This window comes from Gavialis gangeticus, unplaced genomic scaffold (genome assembly GCF_001723915.1).
Source record: "Gavialis gangeticus isolate Ggan-Ray unplaced genomic scaffold, GavGan_comp1, whole genome shotgun sequence".
Lineage (NCBI taxonomy): Eukaryota > Metazoa > Chordata > Crocodylia > Gavialidae > Gavialis > Gavialis gangeticus.
The window spans coordinates 4300917-4318300 of NW_017729003.1; the positions used below are offsets into that span (position 1 = coordinate 4300917).

The window sequence follows — 17384 nt, forward strand, 5'->3', positions numbered from 1 at the left end:
GCCAGTGTGCCAAGATGCTGCTGTGGGACAGGCCCAGCACAAGAGAAAAAGGAAAGCCAGGCAATTCAGTTGGCCTTTAATTAGCCCCTATTAGCAATAAGAAGGTGGGGAGAGAAAAAGGGGGATTTCAACAGATAGCTTCAAAGACAGCACATACTAAAAAAGGCACTAATAAAAGATGATTAAATGAACAATTGGGGATAAGAAAATATAAGTAATGAGCATCTGAGCTAAAATGGCAGCATTTGGGAATAAAGAAAACCATAAGATCTCCTTATGCCTCTACAGTGGTCATCCTTCTAGATCAGCATTTCCCAACCCATATGCCACAGCACACTGGTGTACTGTCAGGCAAGTCCACATGTGCCACAGCATTTGGGGCTGGAGCCATGCCCCCTGCCTGGCTGGAGCCATGCCCCCCACCTGCTGCTGCTGTGCACACAGATAGATGGGGAGTGTGGCTCCAGCCCAAAATGCTGTCCAGCTGGCTATGTGCCACTCCCCCATTGGTGGCACATGGCAATCGTGATCTTTCATCTTCAGCTGACTAACAGACAACATGCAACAATGCATATACCCTGAACCTTCATGCAGATGATAAAACCAAAGAAAAATTTGATCAAGTTTTGTCATCTGTCCCCCAAAAAGAAAAGATAATTCTTCTTGGCTATTTCAGTGTTAAAGGGAACAAGGACTCTGAATTATGAAAATGAAGGGCTCTGGAAAGTCAATTCAAATAGAATTCTTCTCCTGAGCAAGTGTTCAGAACATGATCTCATCACCACAAACTCTCCGTTCCCTTAAGGATGCACCCCAGCTCAAAACACTGGCATCTGATTGAGTACATCATAGTGCATGTCTGGGACCATCACAGCATCTGTATCACCAGAGCTACAACCAGCACAGACAACTGGTGAGTGGATCATCATTTGTTACATTCCGTCATGTCTTTTTGTATTGCCCCAAAATGGTGTGAACAAAAGAAGCAACCAAGGAAGAAGTTTAATATAGAGTGCTTGAAAGACCTAGCTAAAAGTGATGATCTCCAGCAGTGTCTTAGTGAGAAACCATCTCCTGATGGTTAGAGAGCCTCAAGATAGATACCCACGAGACATGCAAAGAATCTCCAAGACTTCTCCACAAAAAACTTCTACACTGGTTCAAAGAGAAAGAGAAATTTAAGCTCTAATTGACAGAAAAAGGAGAGCCTTCAAAGCTTGGCAGAATTACATCAACTCCAAACATAAGCAAAGACAATATCATCGAAGGCAATCCACAACACCCCATTAAGGACTATCTGGCAGATGCATCAACTTATTGAGAGGTCCTGAAAGCCATAAAGCATATGAAAAACAGAGTGTGTGGTCCTGATGGAATGTCAGCTGAAAGTTATGAACAAGGTGAAAAAATGTATATCTCATCAATTACACACTATTGTTATGAAAATCTGGAAACATGAAAATATTTCCAGTGCCTTGAGAAATGCCATAATCATTATCATATTCATTAAAGGGAAATACACTTATGGATGCCACCTGGACATGAGAAAGCAGGTTGACATTGTTTATCTTGACTTCCAAAAGGCTTTTGATCTAGTATCGCACAATGTCCTCACGAAAAATTGAAAGATTGTGGGCTTAACTCCAAGACAGTCAGGTGGGTGAGAAACTGTCTGCAGGATAAAACCCAGAGAGTTCTAGTGAACAGATGTATCATCCTGGTGAAAAGTGGGCAGCTGTTTCTCGCAGGGGTTGGTGCTCAGTCCAGTACTTTCCAACACCTTTATTAACGATTTGGATGTGAGACTGAAGAGCTCACTGGCTAAGTCTGTGGATGACGTGAAGTTATGGGGGAGCATAGTCACACTTGAAGTTAGGCTACAGATACAGGTGGACTTAGGCTAGCAAGTTGGGCAGATTGGAAACTGATGAAGTTCAATGTTGAGAAATGTAAACTGCTCCAACTTGGGACAAGCAACCCCCAACACACCTACAGGCTTGGTGGCGCCAAACTGACTAACACCATGAATGAAAGCGACCTGGGGGTAATAATAGACCACAATATGAATACGAGCTGTCAGTGCGATGCTGTAGCCAGTAGGGCAAATAATACTTTGGCTTGTATCAATCGATGCATCTCCAGCAAAACAAAGGAGGGATTCTTCCACTCTACTCAGCACTGGTGAGACTTCAGCTGGAGCACTGTGTCCAGTTCTGGGCACCACACTTTTTCAAGCTTGATGACATCCTTGTTAGAGTCCAAAGAAGAGCCACCCGCATGATCAGAGTCTTAAAAGGCAAGCCATACGAGGAATGGCTGAGGGATCTAGGACTCTGCAGCCTGAGGAAAAGAAGGCTGAGAGGTGACCTGGTAGCAGCTTATGGTTACACTAGGGGAGTACATCAAGGGCTCAGTGAGCAACTGTTTACCAGGGCACCTGAGGGGAAAACCACTAGTAATGGTCACAAACTCCTGGAAGATCAATTCAGGCTCAACATTAGGGAAAACTTCTTCACAGTCAGGGTGTCCAGACTGTGGAATAAGCTCCCTCCAGAGGTGGTGCAATCGCCTACCCTGGAAATCTTCAAGGGGAGACTAGACAGTCACCTTGCTGGGGTCACCTGATCTCCAGTTATCTTTCCTGCTTGGTGCAGGGGGCTAGACCCAATGATCTTCCAAGGTCCCTTCCAGCCGTAAAATAACAATCTATGAATTTAAGACTGCATTGCAGCAGTCATTGTGGTATTGTACTCCTGTCCATAGCTGGAAGATTCTTTCCCTCAGTCTCCTCAATAGACTCATGTTCCTCAGTATGCAGATTCCACTCGAGTTCCGATATTGCTTCAGACTACTCAGAAACACGATGGTTTTGTTGCTAGACAGCTACAGGAAGAGTGCTGTGAGCACCAAGATCTTTGCATAGACTTCATTAAATTGAAGACCTTATTCAGGTCAATCAACAGAGAGAGACCAAGGGCAAATACTGATGGGATTTGAATGCCCTGCAAAATTTGTTACCATTATCAGACTTCTTCACAACAGGTTGGCAACCATCCTAAGCAATCACTCAGAAATGGACCCTTTCACTCTTAGGACTGAAGTCAAGTAACACAGATGTATGATTGCATAACACTCTTTTCCATCTATAACGTAGTTATTCCACACATTGCTGATAGACTTCCATTAGGAGTCAGCATCAAATATCAGATGGATGGAAATATCTTTAATATCAACCAGTTGCATTCCAAATCCTAGACAACTGACACCTCCATTAATAATCTTCAATGTACTTATGATTGTGCTCTGTGTGCTCTACCTAATTGCTTCAAGGCACTTACTGTTTCTGTGAAGTGGATAAAATGCTTTGACTCACTGTTAGCTTCAATAAAACTGAGACACTTTACCAACCTATGTCAAACCAAGAAGCTGCTTCTCCACATACTAGAATTAGAGGGCAATCCTAGGAGAAGGTTGAGTCTTTCCCCTACTTAGGTAGCCACCTTTCCCAAAAAGTAAACATAGACATCAATGTTCAACACTGGATTAAATCTACTGGTGCTGCCTTTGGACATCTCCAAAAATATGTCTTCAATATTCATGATGTCAGGACCCAACCCAAATTTCTTGTCTACCATGCTGTTGTCATCCCTATGCAACTATATGGATGTGAAACAGAGATGTATCAGAAACACCTGAAAGCTTGGATGCTTTGAAGGCCAATCTGAAAAAATGCAATATTAACTTCTATACCTGGGAGACTGAAGTACTGAATCACACACAAGTGCACCATGATGTATGATAAGGCACTGATTATTTCAGTCAAACTTACCTCACTATGGTGATAGATAGATGAGAGTTAAAAGGAAAGAGCTTTGACCAGCCATCACCAGGCTCTACTCATTCCTCCCACAACTTTTTGCCACACCTGCAGTTGAACATGTGTAACTTGGATTGGCTTTCTGAGTCATCTATGAACTCACCAATGACATCCCTATTTAATGGAAGACTATCATCCTCATATCAAGGGACTACTGATGACAAATCTGTCTTATTTGTTCTAGTGATGATGTGGTCTGCACTGATGTGGGGGACCAGATTGCAACTCGCCAGGCCAGGTACATCTGTGGGAATAGGAGTTTGGCAGCCTGTTGCTGCCATTTGAGATTGGGGGACTGTCTGTAAATTAGAACAGTTTTGTTCCCTATGGGCAATGACCCTCATTTTCCAGGTGTTGTTGAAGGTCATGAATAATATGTCTAAGGTGTTCAAGCTGGGGATTTGGTTGCAACTAGAGGGATTCTTCTGTTCTTCTCTCAGGGTTGATATTGTAGCTGGTCAGAATGAGGTTTGAGTATGGTTTTCTTGACCCGAGAGGCTACAGTTCTGGGACTGAACTGTAACTGTAGGAATCCTTGGCCCCAGGTCCTTAAGGTGTTCACCCTGGTCAGTGGCATCTGTTCATCTGTTCTTAAACAACAGAACTTTAAAAGCTAAAAAGCCAACTTGAATGCAATATTGTGGAACAGGAAATCATTGAACTTCAGACTAACACAGCTAACTACCTCTTTCTGATAATTTATTAGTGCTAACTGAAACTCCCAATTTTTTCCCTCCAACTTGAAAAAAAGCTTTTTTACTTTTCTTTTACAGTTAATTTCCTGCTGTGCCTGGCAGCTGAAGATTTTAATGTTTAACTGTGTGGGGTTGAACTTCAGCAATTGCATGAAGTCTGAAATGTAGCACCATAGGTATTAAAAGCCTGTAAATGATAAGAGATGCATTTGCCCTTCCACTTTTATTTTTAACATATTGATTTGTATATTATCACACTAACTTCTATCATACTGGAAATATAAAACACATTATTGGTACCTCTTATTTATCTCTTCTCAGAGGGCCCCTCTACTCATGCAGGTAAAGACACCATTGACTCTAATGCACAATCCACACAACCATGTCTCCTGCCTCAAGTTCCTCTAGCAGGGAGCCCCTCAGCTGATAGTTCCCTAAGCCATAGGGGTGCCCCATGCATCCCCACAGCTGGGAGACCACAGCTGCTGTGATCTTCCAGCCGCAGGGGGCACATCAAACATTCTATGGCTGGGAGACTGCAGCTGGGGGGCTTACCATACATGCCCACAGCTGGGAGATCACAGGTGGCAGGATGCCCACACAGCTAGGAAATTGCAGCAGCTGTGGTCTCCCAGTCATAGAGGCAGAAGCTACATGTGCAAATTAAAGCTGGATAGAAACTAACTATAAAGTCATTACACATTAGCAGCAATGATTTTATAGCTATGTGGACCCTTTCAAGACACCATAGTTAATTTGCACGTGTAGGGAATCTAGATTAATCATATAATTAACTAAGTAATTGCATAACAGATGTAACATAGTCAACATATGTCACTATAGTGATACAAATCACTTAGTTTAAGCACCTAGACAGTTTAGGAGTCTTGCTGTGAGGCATATGACCTCTTTTGTCCCACAAAGTAATATCTGGTTATTTCCATATAACCTAAGTTTGCATTTCATGACTCCTTACCAAATATCCTCTGTAGTACATTCTGCCAGTCACTTCAAATAAAGTGTTTCAAAAAAATACCCTGACAGACACCAGATGCTTTTCTGCCACCAGTATTGAACTGTATTCAATCCAATTTATATTAGGGCTGTGTGAAATTTTGATGAGTATTTCATTTCTAAGCTGTTTTGATGTGTTTCAAGCTTGAAACAGTGAAATCAAAATGAAACAAAAGGCTCCGAAACAGCTTTGAATGAAATGAGGACACTTGAAATGTTTTGAAGCAGCCTGTTGATGGGAGGCAGAGGAGAGCCAGGGCTGTGCTCCTAGCAGCTCCACCAGTCCCACTGAGCTGAGCCTATCAGTGGAAGGCAGGGGAGAGCCAGTGGCAGAGCCACCCTGAGCACAGTCCTGGCTCCAAGTGCAGCCCTGGCCAGTGGCTCTCCCCAACCTCCTGCTGCTGGTCTGAGCTCCATGGGGCTGGCAGAGCTGATCAGAGTGAAGGCCTGGCTCTCCCCCCACCTCCCACCACTGGGCTACACTCTGACCAGCTCCACCAGCCCCACAGAGCTCAGCCTGGTGGTGGGAGGTAGGGGAGAACAAGGGCTGCACTTTGCCTCTGGGATGAGCACTGTGGGGCTGGTGGAGTTGGTCAGGGTACAGCCCTGGTGCTCCTGCACCTCCTGCCACCAGGCTGCACTCTGAGCAGCTCTGCCAGCCCCACAGAGCTCAGCCCAGCAGTGGGAGGTGGGCAAGAGCCAGGGCTGTGCTCCACCGCCTGCCGCCAAGCTGACCTCCATGGGGCTGGCAGAGCCGGTCGGAGTGCAGCCCTGGCTCTCCCCTGCCTCCCACCAGGCTGCATTCTGGTCTGCGCTCTGACCAGCTCTGCCAGCCCCACGGAGCTGAGCCTGGCAGCAGGAGGCAGGGGGAGCCACTGGTCAGGGCTTCACTCAGCAGCTCCACCACTGGCTTTCCCACCACCAAGTTGATCTTCACGGGGCTGGCAGAGCTGCTTGGAGTCCAGCCTTGTGGCAGGAGGCAGGGAGAGCCAGGGCTGTGCTCTGAATGGCTCTGCCAGCCCCACAGAGCTTAACTTGCCCTCCCAGTGCTTCCAGACTCCTCCAAGGGGTGCAGGCCCCCAGATCTGCATGCAGGATGCAGGAGGCTGCCGCTGCTGCCTGGGGTCAGCGGCAGCACCAGTCTTCCCGGCACCGGGCACAGGCTGCACCCAGCACGGGTCCCAGGTGGCAGTGGCAGCCTCCTGTCATCCCAAGCACAGATATGGTGTTCTGCACCCCTGGAAGGAGTCCTGGACAACCCTACAGCCCTCCTGGGGGTGTGGGTCCCCAGATTTGCACACGGGATGACAGAAGGCTGCCACTGCCAGCAAGTGACACAAGTTTTGCTTGTCAGCAACTTGAAGTGCAGTTTCCCAGAAATGCCTGGACCAATCTCCTTGAACCATGGCAGGCTTCATGCACTCAGAAGAAGCTACCATTCCTGCAATTTTCATCTAAATCAGAAAAGAAATTACAACATTGTAGGCATTTTCATGATTCCCCATTATAGCCTATGGGCAAAACGTCAAAACATATCAAATCAGTGAAAGTGTCAATGAACAGTGTTTTGAAATGAAACGAAACAATGAAATTAAACACTGTCCCTTCAGAACAGCAAAACAGAAGTCAAAATGAAATGGTTCTGTTTTGCACAGCCCTAATTTCTATCATACTGTATCATCATTCATTTACTCAGCTTGAAGCACGTGTGATTTGACACTCAGACTGTTTTGACATTTTTCAGCTTTAAAAAAAAAATTTGAACAAATTCAAAGCTGAAATCAATATTTATATACAATTCACATTTTTCCTAAAATTTCTAGGTGGATATTGCTTCAACTTTACTGGTCAGTGTTACAGACTATGATTTTGTTGTAGTATCTCTTGTTTTAATGGGTTTGTTTTGTAATAATGTTGCATGCCTCATTTCCCCTGATCAGCTTGTATGGGGATGGTGGGACCAGAGGACAGTTAAGAGACAGAAGCCAGAGCTGCCTGGGTTACACACCCATCCATAACAAATTGAAAAATCATGTTGATTCTTTGGGTGGACTTGATAAATATCCTTTGAAAGCGACATCTAGGAAGGGTCAGAGGAAGAGATGGTTAAGCATCACAATGGATGCAGCAGCATGAATAGGAAGGGGAGTCATCCTGAGAATGGCAGAATCTGAAGAGAGGGAGCAGCCAAACTGGCTCTATTGGTGCTTGGTATGATGTGGACTAGAACGGAAGAATAGATCTACTTTGAGGTACTAAGAGCTTTGGAGACTAGAGAGAGAACAGCTGCGTTAACCTTTGGGTGACTCAGGGTCTGCATACTGGGACTGCTTAACCCTTTGAGGCAGGCAGGGTCTTCTTGCTTTTTGAACTTTGCCCCCACTAAATGCATTTCTTGATGAAGAGGTATCTGCTTGTTACTTGAGACTTTGGGGTGCACTCTTTCTCCCTTTGAATTGCTCAACTATCTCTTTTGGAAGTTAGTTTCTTTTTCTTGAAGCAGAGCCAAGGATAGCTTGGGATGATCAGAGACTGAAAAGTTAGAGTCCCAGAGTTGGAAGGAGCCAGGGTTCTACTCCACTCTAGAAACCATGCTATGCTATCTTCAGGGGGTACTCAGAGAAACCAGACAAATCCAGTAGGTCCCAAACAAATACATACCTGGGGGAATTTGAGACACACATTAAAACACATTTTTTTTTTATAAAAGCACAACTAAAACAAAAGCACACAAAATCACACATCACTTTTCAACTAAAAGATGATGTATTAATTTTAAACTGGTAGAATATATTTTAAAAAGAATGAAATGAAAATAAACATTTATAATGAAGTATCCATTACAACTTTAAACTGTAGTCTTCATGCCAATGAAAATCATAACACTGATTCATGCCAGAAAATATTATGATAATGACTTGGTCTAGTCTGACTCACTGAATCAGAATGCTCAAGGGAATTCTTTGGTTTCCCTAGGTCAAAAAAATAGCTGCTAAAATCTGATTTTCAGACTTGCAATCTGAAGTGAGAAAGACTGATTTGCTCACCAGTAATAACTGAAATTTGATTTGAACTATGGTCACAAAAGTCAGAATGAAAAGAACATTTAAGGGCAAAAGGCCCGTGTGAATTTAAGAGAAAAAATTCTATAACTTAAATAAAAGTACAGAATAAAAATACAGAAAAATAAAAAACAAGTTCTAATCATGCAGCTGACAATTTTTGGGGGTGGGGGATGGATGTTTTGCACCATCAATGTAGATGCAGTAATCTGCCAATTCTAACAGGTATTTTCAACAAGCGGATGTCCTGGGGCTGATCTCAATCTAGGCCCGCCCACTTTTTTCCAGGCTAGCCACCCACCCATCTCACCTGCCATGCCTTGATGTTCTGATTATTAGATGTTAATCAGGCAGGAGGCTGCCCTTTACCTGCCCTGATGACAAGGACCTCTGTACACGCTCCGATCTCCCTTTGACATGCCTCATGCCTCGTTGGTGTTTCTTGTCCTAACACCTGGCCTCATCATCATTATGGCCTAACACCAGGCCTCATCATAATATCTACATGTATTCAACTCCCAGCCCTGTCCCTGAGTCTACCAGCCCCATCCTGTGGCTCTATGCCCCGTCCTCTGGCTCCAGACCTCATCCCCATGACACAAGACTTTCCCAGCTCCAAGCCTCATCCTCAAACTCCAAGCCCCATCCCTGGGCTACAAATCTGCCATGTCTTCAAACTCCATACCTGGGCATCACCCACTCTCTATATCTGTGGGCCCCAGGCCCCATCATTGGGCTGAAGCCCCTCACAGTGGGACTGGGGCTCCAAGCCACACCCCCCTTGGACATAACACCTGGCTCCATAATGCATCTAGGCTCTCCTGCGAGACTGGGTGTTGCCACAGTTCCCTCCACTGACCTGGGCCCCACTTCAGTGCTCACAGTGAGTCTGGGCTCCCCCATCCAGATCTCAACCACCAAGGATGTGGGAGCCGGGGTTTTCAGGCTCCCCTACCCACCTTTCACCAGAGATGTAACTGGCCTGGCATTTTTGGGGAGCTACCCAGACACAGGTTGTTCCACCAGGCCACACTTCCCCAGCAGGGTGTAGTTTCAGGTCATGCCCAGGACCATAGGGACTCCTCCTTCCCCACACTCCCTACTTTTACCTCTGAGATGCTGCCTCCTCAGCTGGTAGCAGCAGACTGTTGCCCTGCAGTTCAGGAACCCAGTCCTTACATACTCCAGCTGGGTCCTTTTCCCCAATCAGGCAACTCTGCTTGATTACCACCACAGGTAGCTATGGGCTTCCTGACAATATTAAAGAGAACGGAGATTCCATTTCTACAATTCACTGTTAAGAACAGTACTGGATGGGGGCTATATTTTAAAGCTTGACAAATAAAGGTTCAACTGTAAAAGTCCTACTAAGGTAAATAATAAATCTTATAAGGAAACTCCACGTAGCAAGATGAATTAATTTATGGAATTTCAAAAATATGAAGAAGTTAAAAACAAAGTTTTTCAGTGTTTTTTTTTTTAAAATCAGCTTTTAATTAAAAAAAAACAAATACTGGGCTTATTCTGGCTCCAGGTATCACCCGTTTGCACAGGTTCAACAGTGCAAAAAGGGGCATAAAACTTACCCAACAAATATAGATTTTACCCAATAGTTTTAAATTCCAGTTATCATTCAGCAACTCTCCCATCTCCTCCAAAACTACTAACATATCAGGAATAACTATTGATTGTACAAAACAGTTAGCCAATTTCTCCTTACCACTAAAACATCTCTAAATTCCTCTTTATGACAAGGGGCTATAAGAAAAAATACTGCAACAGCTGTTGGTTCCTTCTTCACAAGTAGAATTCTCAGCTTCTGTTTCATAGGATTTTACAACCACTTTTGTAACAAAAAACAACAATATTCTAGAGATAGGCCCAGACATTTCTGGGAAACTGCATAGTCCCAAGCATCACCAGGCTTTTTTTTTTTTTAAGAGCTGTTCTATGATATAGCTATGATGATTTAAAAGTAAACAGATGAGGTACCCCCAACAAGAACATTCTTAATTGTCGTCATCCTTGAAAAACATGCTGATACTAAGCTTTAGATTTTGGTCCTTCTTGGAAACAGTACAAAGAAGACATTATATATGGCCCAATGTTCCCTAAATCAATAATATTACAATAGTGTAGCTACAAACAAAATTGCACTAGGATTTTTTTTAAGTGTTGGCAAAGGAAAGAAAATCATTTTTTTTTTTTTTTTCCAGAAGTGAGAATTTTTTGGGGTGGTATCTTTTCCTAGACCAAGTATATATCTGGAAAAGTTACTGGACAAACCCTTCCTTAAGTCACTTGATGCTTGAAATCTTGTCCAATAGCTTTCCCAACAATACATTTGGTCCAATAAAAGATATCACTAAAATGCCTTGCCTCTTGTACTTTTTCTGGACCATCATAACTATCACAATATTCCAACACTACTTTTTCAGAAAAGTTCAAGCACCAAAAAAGAGCAGCACTATCACAGACTACATGATTAATGCATTAAGATGAATTATTCCATAATAAACAGTTAAATGAATGGTCAGAATAAGTAGTTTGGTTCACAACTAAGAAATGGTTTTAAATGTTCATTTTCATTCCCACCAGAACTCCATGTAATGTTTGACTGGGTTTTTTTTTTTAATCAAATTAAAACTCTGACAGTTCTTCAGAACGTATATTATTTGTTTTCTATGGATACAAATACTTGTAAATTAAAAGGAGGTAATAAAGTTATGCATTATTGATTAAACATTCACAGCAAAGAGGATTCGTTGCTGTGAATAATGGAAGAGAAGGGGGGTTATTAATAAGTGTACAACTTTGTTACCATTAATAGTGTGAAAATAAAAGACAGATGATAAGAAAGGGAAAGGAATTTGTTTTTAGAAATAGACATATTTGACTTCAATGCATGTTTCGTATAAAGAGATTTCACCTACTGGATCATTAGGATTGTACTGGATGACATATTCTATCTGGCCATTAGGACCATCATCTATGTCAGTGGCACCATTGTTCCCAGAGAATCCTGTAAAGATGGTGGTTCCAACCGGTGTTAACTGCAACAACAGAAACAAGCATATTTCAAAAACACTTAGAAATTACAGAAAAAAGTAGCACTTATATGATAAATTTAAACTGGTAACAGCACTAGTGCATAGATAAATCCACTATGCCCTCTCTCAATATTAAGAGCCTAAAAAACCAAGGTAAAAGGCAGTTTTATGCACTCAATATTTTCAGACTCTGGTCTAGTTCATATTATTTGTCCCTTTTAAGGGGAGAAGTCATGTACTCAATTTTAATTATCCACGCTGCAATTTGTCAAAACTATATTGCCTTTGGTGAAATGCTCATGTTAAATCACTTAAAGCTTTGGAAATGATAACATTACTATGAATAAAGAAGGTATAAAGAGAAAAATCAAAGAACACGCTTCCTTTCAGATTGAGGTACATTGATAAATATATTCAGAGGAACATTTAATATATATTTATTCAACAGTGCCTCCATGGACTTGTGAAGAGTATAATATAATGCAAGATAAAGATGATATATACAAACTTAAAATCTTAATATTTTTAGATTTACCAGCATAAATGTACACAAGTAATACTCAGGCTAGACAGATACTCAGAAATCCAACAGTTCTTGTTAGAATAGTACAAAACCAAAGAAAGTGCATCTCCATCTGGCTTTGGGCAATGGGATGCTGCTAAAATTTTGTTTTGATAATATGCTCTTTCCTAAACCTAGTGGAGATAAGCATTAAGCCTGGCCCCCAGGAATCAAAACCAAGGCTCACATCAATTTCAGTATGGGGAGGATTTTCTTCTTCACATTCAGAGACTTTAAAACAGTCATTATGAAAGCACAAAAACAAAGGACACCTCCCCACACATTTGTGTTATATAAAATGATTAAAAGTAAGAGGTAAACAAACAGTTTAAGAAATCAGCCGCCATGAACGGAGGAGTCCTTGACCTCTTTTTCTGGTTTAGTAAACAAGGGGCACATCTACACATGTACTGTATTGCTCAGTAGATGAATTTGCTGCACAGTAAAATACCACCGACTACACATGCACGGCAATTAGGCCAGTTTAGATTAATTTACTGTAATGTCAGATAGCCCCATCAGACAAAAGTAAAATCTGATGGGGAAGTAAATTAATGGGCCTAAATGTACATGTAGATGGTGATGTCTAGATTAGTTTACTCCACCTCAAATTGCAGTAGAATTTATTTAGATGCGTTAATTGCAGGTGTAGATGTGCCCAGGATGTACATGGGTGGGTATCGGATGGGATCGTGGGAACAAAGACTATGTTTATCCAACTGTGCCAAAACTGGTAATAAGGCCAATTTGCTCAGCCCTCCACAGCAAATTAGCACATGCACACAGATGTAGTTACACTGTTTCCATTTTAGAACACAGCCTCCCCCAGACAGTGCAGTATGCTTGAAAAGGCCACATCTAGGGATAGTTATCTTACCAGATAAACTTCACCAGAATCTGCCATTCAGAATACAAATCAACAGCATAACCTCTGCTCTTGCCTGTTAACTGTAAGAGTAGCTGTTCTCAAAGTATACCAATGGATTTAACCACTTGATTTTCACATTAATGGACCTCAAAAGTCACACTTTTTTTTTTTTTTTTTTTTTTTTTTTTTTTTTTTTTTTTTTTTTTAAGATTCCTGTTTAGCTATTACATGACATGCAGCATAACATGCAACAGAACTTCAGCTTCCTTGCTTTTCAGGACTTCTATCCCTGTGTAGAGAGAGCAGAAAAGTTTTGCCCCACTGCATTTATACAAAGTTAAATATTAAAAAAAATAATCCCTTAAAATTATTATAATTGTGGAGTATGATGCCCCTGAATTGCCATATTCCATAGTAACTAAGAACTACCAGCTTTCATTGTGCTTTCATGTTTCTGTAGCTCATAGGCTGAGTGTTCCTTTCTGATTTTTAAAATTGTTTTTGCTCTTATTACTTAGGAAGCTAGTAGTTGACCTAGATTTCTCTAACCAATATTTAAGGACAGGAACACTGAAGCTCTGGAATAAAATCCATTTGTTTGCAGAGTCTTGTTCAAGATGAACACTGTATATGGATCATTTTTCTTAATATCAAACTGCATTATCTATACTTAAAACCACAACAACTATAACTATTTTTGCTACGAACTTGATTTGCTTGTCATTGGCATAGGCAATAAAAATACTATATGTTTTATAGATATTGTGAGTAAAGGGAGTTAACTTTCCTCACTTCCTATTAATTGCTTTCATAAGTCAGTCTCCATGGAGATAATTGCCTTATGATCTGCACACAAGACTCATTGCCTTAAATCTTTGGTGCAGGAGCAGCCATAAAAGAATTTAGAAAAACAATTATCTCAGCTGAATTGTGGCTGAAATAGTATGAAATCAGAGCTAAATACCATAAACCAAAGTTTGATATGTTACTGTTTAACTATTAAGGACAGCATTTTTCAGATTTATTTTCTTTAGGAGGAGTATTAAAAAAATAAAACAAATTAAAAATCTACTTCAGAAGCTGTGGGGTAAAATATAAATCTTTTAAGAATACAATAGTTTTCTTTTAACCTCTGAAACCAACACTCATTTAATCTTATTATTGGAATGGGATTTGCATCAATGTTAGCCGATTTGAGAAAGTTTACATGACAAAAGGTACTTTTCCAACCACACTATGTCAGAATGGTAAAAAACTAGAGATCTGTGAAAAAATACAAAAAAATGGGTCTGAAATGAGTGGTGATGCATAACCAATACAAGCTAGCATGTAAACACTCTATATAATTGAGGGACTGCTGGTACAGAACTGAGCTAGGCCTGCTATAATGGAGTAAGTAATTTCCTGGTTTCTATAAGGAAGACATTGTGTCAAATGAAATGGATAAGCTGGTCTTGGCACAGCTGGTCTTGGCACAGCTGATCTGCTTCATTGGGCAAAACAGATGCCACCTGTTGTTCCACAGGATCAGGCTCTTGCAAGTTCCTGGAGTGGCTGGGGCTGCAAGACAACACCTGCGGGGCACCCCTGAAGGGGTCCCTGCTAGAACAAGACCACCCAGGGAATCCCCAGGTGCTTTTCTGCAAATGTGAGAACCTTGGGAAGTACTCCTGAACTTCACAGGCCAAACCTCAATGCCCCAAGGACTCAGGCCCTGAAGCCCCAAGAGTGCCCATGGACAAATTCATGCCACATGTTGTGGCCACAAGTTTGGGGCATTTCTGACAAGGCATGCATTTGCTTGGCCTTTGTGTTGCCATACAATTTTTTATGGCTGCACAAAAGTGACCTTTGTTTCCAGCTTATGATAGCCACTAGCTCAGGATCTGGAATCAATTTAATGAGCTGTACCTTTTTAGAAAAGGGGAGGAAAAAGATTACTTGCTGGGAAACAAAATAGAGCTTTTTGTAGGCATTCTTTTTCTACTAGCTGGTAGAACTATCATGTTAAATTGGGGGAAAAAGCACAGATAACTAAATCAAAATTTACAAATAAAATTACATAAGAGAGAGGGAAGACTCAGAGTCAGATTAAATAAAGGGTTTAGGCTATATATCTATGTCTATCACTAGATTGCACTAGAATCTCTGCTTTATTTTTTTTAAGATTTATTTTGGGCTAGAGACAAACATTCAAAAAGCCTGAGCCTGAATTGATTCAATCTTTGCAGGTTAGTCTAACCTGTCTATGTTGAACCAGTTTGCAACTTCACAGACATTCTTTCTGGGCTGAGGAAATGCTGACACATGCATGTAGTGGCTCAGGTTAGAAGCCGGGGTTGCTAGAGCAGCCCTCCTTTCCCTTCCATAGTTCTGAGCTGAGGGCGGGCATGGTCAGACCCCAGCAGGACACACGGACTGGGGAGAGTGTAAACTCCCACCCTGTCTGTACTGTCTTGGGCTTTTCCCCACTTGCTGCTCATGGGGTGGGAGTGTTACCAGACCTCATCCCCAGGCTAGTACTCTTAGGCAAAGGGGGGGGGGGGAAGTGCATACATCTGCTGATGATACTGAGCTCTTCAATCTCCCTCTCCCTCATTCTTCATAGGTCTGCAAGCCTCACAGGCAAGGGAGCCAGCTGGAGTACTGATAACTCGGTGTTTATCAGTCCATTAACAAAACAAAAAGCATCTATCATTAATTCAAACTCTTGTTAAATAGCCTTTTTTCCAAGGAAGGAATGGAGGGACATTACCAGCTGACTTGCTGATTAGCTCCAAAAAGCCTTAAGCAGACACTGTTCTGTCTGCTTGTCCCAGTGAAATCTGCACCCCCTCCCCCCCAGCATTAGCTAGCATACCACATGCCTAGGGTCTGTGGGGCTGGGCTCCATGCTGTTGAGATGGGGGGAGGCAAACCCTGCTTGAGCAGCAGTGGCGGGGGGGCAGGGGGAAAGCAAGGCAGACCCTGCTGTGCCTGCAGTCTCCATTGGAGCTCTGGCTAGGGAGCAGCGGGACAGGGCCAGCCCTGTTCTCTGGAGCAGAGAGTACAGCCCAGGGCTGCAAAACATCTGGGATGCTGGGGAACTCTGGTTTAACTTAAACCAGGAAGGGGTCTGGAACACATTTTGCATAAACCAGTTTGACCCAAATAAGTTAAGTCAGATACTACATTCAACCAGTTTGATCTTTAACCAGTTTCAGCCATTTTGAAACTAGTTTATGTGCACTAAACATCTGTTCTGTTACAGGTTTAACCCAACTTCTGATCACTTAAGCTGTTTTTTTCATGTAATGTCTGTCCCTAGCCTTAGTCTTCAGTGGGCTGACTCATGGCCAGATTTAGGCATCTTTAGGTCCCTGAAGATGAAAATGATTGCCTAAGTGGATTTTCTAAAGTGCCTTGATACAGCTTCCATTGACATATAGAGACATCCTTTTCCTCCATTTTATGCCAAGTACTTATGAATTCAGCTGTAAACCTGCTAATATAACCATCAAAACAGAGGCAGTTTTGGTGTTACTGTCTTCTTGCAACACAAATGGTCTTAATCTATATCGATCTAATAAATTAATGTGCTTTTTTGTTCAGATGTATAAAAGACATTTCATTTAATTAAGGGCACATGATACAAGTAATTTTGAAATTCTAAATCAATCAAAGTAACTGATTAAACATAAATTCCCTGCAAATTTGAAGTTCTGGAACCTGATTCCAATTAAAAACAAACAAACAGCCTTCCAATTCATGTTAAATTTCAAATGGTGTACCAAAAATCTCTTTTTTTTTTTCCAACAGGCCACATTTAAAAAGAAAAAAAAACCAAACAGAACCAAAACAACAACAAATGTTAGCAAAAGAGTGGGCTCTATTAAGATCTTTACAATTACTATTTATACTTCGTTACCATTCCACATAATCGATGTTATTTCTTATGCCAAATGTAGGAATGACATAGCTCATTAACTAGAGAAAGTAGTAACTTTTGAATATCTGTATAGTTATCACAATGAACTGGGTTCTTTATTTCTTCCAATTATTAGTTTTCTTAAATAAAAATCCATTTAAGACTAAGGTAGAAGAGAATACATTTACTGACTAAAATAATGGGTTTCATCTATTCAAACTATATTGCTAAGTGATAGTTAAAGGGGCATGGTTGTAAAAATGAAAAAAGGAATCTAAATTCTAGAAAAAATATTCAATGATATCTTGCATGATTGGAGCACTGTCATGGATGGGTACAAACTGTTCAC

General features: G+C 41.6%; 1 protein-coding gene across 3 annotated transcripts in view; it reads right to left on the reverse strand.

Moving 5' to 3' along the window:
- Window positions 1-17384, reverse strand: part of PCDH15 (protocadherin related 15) — a 1188119-nt gene that overhangs the window by 770587 nt on the left and 400148 nt on the right. For all 3 annotated transcript variants that reach the window (XM_019507771.1, XM_019507770.1, XM_019507773.1), the window contains one exon: window positions 11582-11701. In XM_019507771.1, the coding sequence (XP_019363316.1) occupies window positions 11582-11701 (120 nt within the window). The remainder of the gene's footprint in view (window positions 1-11581; window positions 11702-17384) is intronic.